Source organism: Dipodomys ordii, unplaced genomic scaffold (assembly GCF_000151885.1).
Source record: "Dipodomys ordii isolate 6190 unplaced genomic scaffold, Dord_2.0 Scaffold19, whole genome shotgun sequence".
Lineage (NCBI taxonomy): Eukaryota > Metazoa > Chordata > Mammalia > Rodentia > Heteromyidae > Dipodomys > Dipodomys ordii.
The window spans coordinates 4,916,558-4,923,945 of record NW_012267235.1 but is presented as its reverse complement, the minus strand read 5'-3'; the positions used below and the strand labels follow the sequence as shown (position 1 = coordinate 4,923,945).

The 7,388-nt window shown below is 49.5% G+C and overlaps 1 protein-coding gene across 1 annotated transcript in view; it reads left to right on the top strand.

Annotated features, from left to right (window-relative positions):
• The window catches only part of Lpo (lactoperoxidase), a 33,874-nt gene extending 28,524 nt beyond the window's left edge, over nucleotides 1-5,350 (top strand). Inside the window, exons 11-14 of the mRNA XM_013013094.1 lie at nucleotides 475-727; nucleotides 2,493-2,666; nucleotides 4,278-4,515; nucleotides 4,708-5,350. Of these exons, the coding sequence (XP_012868548.1) occupies nucleotides 475-727; nucleotides 2,493-2,666; nucleotides 4,278-4,515; nucleotides 4,708-4,915 (873 nt within the window). The 3' untranslated portion in view covers nucleotides 4,916-5,350. The remainder of the gene's footprint in view (nucleotides 1-474; nucleotides 728-2,492; nucleotides 2,667-4,277; nucleotides 4,516-4,707) is intronic.
• The last annotated feature ends 2,038 nt before the right edge of the window (nucleotides 5,351-7,388 follow it).

The window sequence follows — 7,388 nt, the reverse complement described above, 5'->3', positions numbered from 1 at the left end:
GGTAGAGCGCTTGCCTTGCATGCATGAGGCCCTGGATTCGATTCCTCAGCACCACATAAGCAAAAAGAAAAAAGCCGGAAGTGGGCGCTGTGGCTCCAGTGGTAGTGCTAGCCTTGAGCTGAAGAGCTGAGGGACAGCGCTCAGGCCCAGAGTTCAGGCCCCACGACTGGACCCAAAAAAAAAAATTAGACCCCCAAGTTGTGCTACTTAGAGCAGAGAATACATCCCAAATTTAAATGGCCAATTAGTAGAGGCTATATGGTAACAAATCACAAGAGATCGGCAGAAAGAACACCATCATCCATTACCAATGTCTGCTGTGAACGTAGGAATGAACACTGGGTACAAATGCTATCTGTTTAATGTCCTTGGATTTAGACTGCTAATCCCAGTGACAACAGTTCAATTCAACCTCCTTCTGCAGAAGCTCAAGCCTCCTCACACCCTGTCCTTGTGGCCTATTTCTCTCTTTAGATTATCACTTTTAGAGACTACCTTCCCATTGTGCTGGGTGATGAGATGCGGAAGTGGATCCCTCCATACCAAGGCTACAATGACTCTGTAGACTCCCGAATTTCCAATGTCTTTACCTTTGCTTTCCGCTTTGGGCACTTGGAGGTCCCCTCCACAGTGTCTCGCCTGGATGAGAATTATCAGCCATGGGGGCCAGAACCAGAACTTCCCCTGCATACCCTCTTCTTCAACACCTGGAGGATGGTCAAAGACGGTATGTCCTTTCCTAAAGGAGTTCTCACCTGTCTCTCCCACTCTGCAACCTGCTTGTAGGGAAGTCAAATTTGGAAGTCACGATCCACAAACTTCCTGTGAGACCCTGAGTAAGTGAATTTATCTCACTGCACCTCAATTTTCTGGCTTTCAAATGGGGATACCTCAACTGGGCACCAATGGCTCATGCCTATAAACCTAGCTACTCTGGAGACTGAGATCTGAGGTTCACAGTTTGTAGCCAGACCAGGCAGACAAATCCAAGAGACTTATCTCCAATTAGCTAGCGATCCCACCCCCCAAAAAATGGGGCACCATGGCTCACGCCTGTAATCCTAGCTACTCATACTCAGGAGGCTGAGATCTGAGGATCATGGTTCAAAGTCAGCCCAGGCAGGAAAGTCCATGAGACTCTTTTTTGTTTGGATGGTCCAGTCATGGGGCCTGAACTCTGGGCCTGGGCGCTGTCCCTCAGCTCTTCAGCTCAAGGCTAGCGCTCTACCACTTGAGCCACAGCGTCACTTCCGGCTTTTTTCTTTTTTGCTTATGTGGTGCTGAGGAATCAAACCCAGGGCCTCAGGCATGCAAGGCAAGTGCTCTATCACTGAGCCACCTCTTTTGGCACCATCCATGAGACTCTTATCTCCAATAAACCACTAGAAAAGCCAAAAGTGGCGCTGTGGCCAAGTTCAAGCCCCACAACAGACGAAAATAAAAACAAAAAACATTGATCTATGGCTCAAATGTAGAACACCAGCCTTGAGCACAAAAGCTAAGCGATAGACAGTGCCCAAAGCCCTGAGTTCAAGCCCTAGTACCAGTGACACAAAAAAGGGGGAAAGACGTCTCCTGAGGGTATCCAAAAAATTAAATATAAGATACTTAGAGTACCTTATCATGAGTCACAAGAGCTTCTAAGATGCCTAGGATTCCTCTTCCTCCTCCCCTGATCTTGGTTTCTCTGACCTCTGAAGAGAATTCATAGGCTTTATCCTGCTCTTTTCTAGGGCCTTCCACTTCCATGAGGTACCAGAGCTTAACTTTTTTTTCTTTTGTCTGTCATGGGGCTTGAACTCTGGGCATGAGCACTGTCCCTGAGCACTTCAGCTCAGGGCAAGCACTCTACCACTTGAGCAACAGCGCTACTTCCGGTTTTCTGGTGGTTAATTGGAGATAAGAGTGTCACCAACTTTCCTGCCCCAGCTGGCTTTGAACCACAATCCTCAGATCTCAGCCTCCTGAGTAGGATTACAGGCGTGAGCCACCAGTGTCCAGCAAACTTTTTTTTTTTGGTCTTCTTTTTTGGTATTGGGTATTGAACCCAGGACGTTGCACTTGCTAGGCAAGCCCCTTGCCACTGAGCTACATCTCAGCCCAAGGAGCTAGAGTTTGACTGCATCAATTCTTTACTCCTAGGCTAGGACTATGTTGAAACCAACTTACCTCAAAACCTAACAAGTCAGAACCATTTCCTAATTATTTATGGGACATTTCCCACACTGCAGCGTGCTTCCAGGGAACACATGGAGAAGACGCTGCTGGATCCATGAATTAGAATTCAAAAATGCTCTTGACATTGATATTCAAGGCTCTCATCCCACAGATACCCCTTTCTACCACCTTAGAAACAAAACAGGCAGCCTGGACTCCTCTCTTCTGAGCACACTTTGTGTTCTTTTCTCCCTGCTGCCAGCTACTTTCCACTGAGAGATTCTGGTGAAGGGCAGGGCCAGCTGTAGAAGGTACCCTCTGGTCTCCCTTTGCAGGTGGCATTGACCCGCTGGTTCGAGGTCTACTAGCCAGAAAGGCCAAGTTGGTAAAACAGGATAAAATGATGACAGGAGAATTGCGCAACAAGCTCTTCCAGCCAACTCATACCATCCATGGCTTCGACCTGGCTTCCATCAATATACAACGTTGCCGGGACCATGGACAGCCTGGTGAGTGTATCTCTGGGGTCTGGCCAGGCCTGGAGGGTTTGTGGCTACCTTCTGGGACTCCAAGAGACTCTCCTCTGTAGCCCTGAGGATCTGATCCATTCTGAACCGGAAAGCAAGTTTTTTTTTTTTTTTTTTGTCGGTCGTGGGGCTTGAACTCTGGGCCTAGTCGCTGTCCCTCAGCTCTTCAGCTCAAGGCGAGCGCTCTACCACTTGAGCTACAGCGCCACTTCCGGTTTTCTGGTGGTTTATTGGAGATAGGAGTCTCACGGTCTCTCCTGCCCGGGCTGGCTTTGAACCGAGATCCTCAGATCTCAGCCTCCTGAGTAGCTAGGATTACAGGCATGAGCCACCAGCGCCCGGCCGGAAAGCAAGTTTTAAAACCCACTTTGCTTGTCCATGAAAGGGAGGCCTCCATTCTCCCAAATGCAGAGATACAGACATGTTTCTGGTAATATTCTGAGGTTCCTCAGATGAAAAAGATCAGCAGCTAAGCTGGGTACCAGCGGTCTGTGCCTATAATCCTAGCTCCTCAGGAAGTTGAAATCTGAGGATCACGAGTTGAAGCCAGCTATGAGACTCTTATCTCCAATTAAACAGCATAAAGGTGGAAGTAGAGCTGTGGCTCAAGTGATAGATTGATGTCCTTGATCAGAAAAAGCCAAACAACTGCATGAGGGCCTGAGTTCAAGCCCCAGTACCAGCAGGGGGAAAAAAATCAAAAAAGATCCATAACTAACTTGGAAAGTCAATTTTAAAAGCCTGGAACCCTGTAGGCACTTTAGCTTTTATACCTATAAAAAGCAATACTGGGGGCTGGGAATGTGGCTTAGTGATAAGAATGCTTGCCTAGCATATTCATTTCCTCAGTACCACATAAACAGAAAAGGCTGGAGGTGGCACTGTGGCTCAAGTGGTACAGTGCTCTAGCCTTGAGCACAGAAAGGCTCAAGGACAGAGCCCAGACCCTGACTTCAAGCTCCAAATGGGCAGGAAAAAAAGTAAGAAAGAAAAGAAAAAGCGATATAGACCAGGAATCGGTGGCTTATGCCTACAATCCTAGTTATTCAGGAGGTTGAGATTCTAGGGATTGTGGTTCAAATCCAGCTCAGGCAGGAAAGTCCATGAGACCCTTTCTCCAATTAATCACCAGAAAGCTAGACAAGGAGCTATAGCTCAAGTTAATACAGAGCACTAGCATTTGAGCAAAAAACTAAAGGACAGTGCTCAGGCCCTGAGTTCAAGCCCCAATATTGACACACATACTAGAAAAGAATGTAGTGTAATTAAGAACCAGACTGCCTGAATTCAAATGCCAGCTGTGCCATTTACTAGTTCTAGAACTTTGGGCAAGTGACTTAACATCTCTGTTCTTCAGTTTTGACATTGTCACAGTGCTTAGAATAGTTCCTGGGCTGAGAGTAAATACCAGGTAAGCTGCTAACTTCTCTCCATCTCCCCTAAGACTGAAGTGCCACACACCTACACAATGGGTCAACACCTCCCCCGTGTCTCTGAGCCCAGACTTTCTGGGGCTGATGGAGTTGGAGTGGGTGTGTCCCTAAGGGAGGCCACAAGCTCTTGGGATGAGATAGCTTCGGATTCCCACCCTAGGGTACAATTCCTGGAGAAAGTTCTGTGACCTCTCTCAGCCACGGACACTGGAGGAACTGAGCGCAGTGCTGGGGAATGAGATGCTGGCCGAGAAGCTCCTGAGTCTCTATGGGACCCCTGACAACATCGACATCTGGATCGGGGCTATTGCTGAGCCCCTGGTAGAACGAGGCCGGGTAGGGCATCTCCTGGCCTGCCTCCTGGGCCAACAGTTCCAGCGAATTCGAGACGGAGACAGGTAAATGAAATCTCTGCCTAGGAGAGCAAGGGAGCCCTTCACTAAAGTGAGGGGGGAGGTCCCCAACATCCTACAAGAAGACTGACACCAGACCTCATCACCAATGGAGCTATTCCACGTGACCCCTTTGGCACTGGGGGGGTAGAACCAGCCACTGGACTGTCAGCACTGATGCCACTTCTGTCTCTGCAGGTTCTGGTGGGAAAACCCAGGGGTCTTCACAGAGAAGCAGCGAGCCTCTCTGCAGAAAGTGTCCTTCTCACGCCTTGTCTGTGACAACACCCACATCACCAAGGTCCCCAGGAACCCATTCCGGGCCCACAGCTACCCCCAAGGCTTTGTGGACTGCTCAGCCATTGATAAGCTGGACCTCTCACCCTGGGCCTCAGTGGAGAATTAGAGGCATGGCCTTCCACATGGCATTGTGACTCTCCCCCTTTGGTCCATGCTGCCATTTCAAATAAGTGTGATGACCCAGTCCCTTAATGCTTCAGACCTCAGTCGCCCAGTCTTCCTTTCCAGCTAGCCCTCTCTTGCATTTGCCCAAGGCCAACGGCAGCCACCTCAGTCTTCCAGCTCTTCTGCCTGGCTGCCACCACTTCCAACCTCTATGGAAATCTTCCTTTCTGCCAAGATGCAGGCCATCAGAGATGGCCTGAGATTTTAATGCTTCCTCTCCCTGAGCTGAAGCTGTAGCCTTTGACCTTTGCTTTTCCCCAATCCCTTCCAGACTATTTTGTAAGTTTTCTGAGCCCTGGACTTCTGCCTGTGTCTGAGTGCAGTCTGGGGTGCTAGGCATGGTATTCGTGTAGCTTGGTGCTCAATAAACACCTGGTAGTTGACTAAAGATGCTGGCAGTGACTTGGATCCTTCCCAAAGAAGACACGCCATGTTTACAGTCCCCATGTGTCTTCCTGTTGGGGTGTCCTGTGTCTGGGTCTGCTGGGGAAGAGGGGTGACTAGGTAGGAGATGCAAGAGGCCTCAAAGAAGGGAGGAAGCATGGCAAAGGAACAATGGCATCAAGTAGCAGGACAGGGGGCCTGGGAGACACTGAAGCTGAGTGCCATGGGATCAAACAGAAGGATGTCCTTGCAGCCAAAATTAATCACTCTTCCATCTCCTTGGAAATATCTCTTCCTCCCCTTCCCCCTCCCTCTCCTCCTCCTCTTCCTCCTTTTCCTCCTTCATCTTCTTGTTATGTGTGTGTGTATGTGAATATGTGTTTGTTCATGTGTGCATATGTGTGTATGTGTATGCTGGTCCTGGGGCTTGAACTCAGCATCTGGGCGCTGTCCCTGAGCTTCTTTTGCTGAAGGCTAGCTCTCTACCACTTGAGCCATAGTTCCACTTCTGGCTTTTTTTTTTTTTGGTGGTTTAGTGGAGATAAGAGTCTTACAGACTTGTCTGCCCAGGCTGGCTTTGAACAGCGATCCTCATATCTAAGCCTCCCGAGTAGCTAGGATTACAGGTATAAGCCACTGGTGCCAGGTAATACTCTGTTCTTGTTGAGCAGTCCTTAGAGCCCACAAGTCTCTGAAAGGACAGCTCTAGAACATTCCTTGAGCTGCTGCACAATGTCTATTCATAGTTCCTCTTTTAATTTTTTGAGTCAGGGTCTCACTATGTAGCCCAGGTTGGTCTTGAATTCGCAATCTTCCTGATTTGGGATAGATGCCTCAATGTACTACCATACCTAGTTTACATTCTTCTTTTAAAGTGACCCTCCTATGCAAACCCCAGGACCACACACAAAAATACATAATCATTAAGATTACCCTGTAGGAGCTGGGTCACACCTATAATCCTTGCTACTCAGGAGGCTGAGATCTAAGGATCAAAGTTCAAAGCCAGCCCAAGCAGGAGAGTCCATGAGACTCTTATCTCTAATAACCACCAAAAAGCCAGAAGTGGAGTTGTGTCTCAAGTGGTAAAGCAGCAACCCTGAGCCAAAAAGCTCAAGGACAGTGAACTCAGTCCCTCAGTTCCTGGCCCCAGGACCAGCACATATAGACAGACACAAAACTCCCTGGCAAGTAAGACCAGTGAAGCTAGGGCCTCCAGATCCCTTGTCTGGCAGGGTGAGAGTAGAAGGCACATTGCCATTGTGGGGAAATGCCCAGGGCAGAGGGCCTAGCACCCCCACTTCTTCTCAGCCTCTTAAGAGGCCCCTCCCCTTTCTGGGCAGCTCTCTCTTTGCCTGTATTTGTTCTACTGCTCACCACAGGGATAGCCTAGCTTTCCTCGGGGACCCCAAGAGTGTATCATACCCATTATCCATACACCTTCAGTTCCAGCTGTGGGTGGCCCCTCCCCACCAATGGGAAGCTAGGAAGGGAGAGGGAGGACACCCACCAGTTAAATCTAGGGGTCTGACTCCAGGCAAGATCAGTAGGAACATGCACTCCTCCGGCCCCTCAGTCCCTGCTTTCTGGTGTGGTCACTGAGACCCTGGGGAGAGGAGGCCACCACCCTGAAGGTCCCCTGAACCTTTCTCCTGGCCCAACCATGGGGCTGTAGGGTGCAGAAGCCCCCATCATCTGGGAAGTCCTTCCAACCAGAACTCGGCTCTTTCTCCCCCACGGGACAGAATTTTATCCCCTCTGTGTCCCAGGTCCTGACACAAGGTAAGCATGAAGTAATTGTGCTCTGGAGCCATGTACAATCATCAGGGCTTGGGGACTTCCTTCCTGTTCCACAGAGGGCCAGGTGGGAAGCAAGGGATGAGGGTCTTCTTCCTCTGTGTATGGAATTGCTGATGCCCTCACCCCCCATCAGAAACTGAGGGTCCTGTTCAGGGTCAAGTTCAGGACTCAGAGGGAGCCTCCCACAAAGGCTCCAGCCCCTTTCCCAACACAAGCAGAGCAGAGTGAAA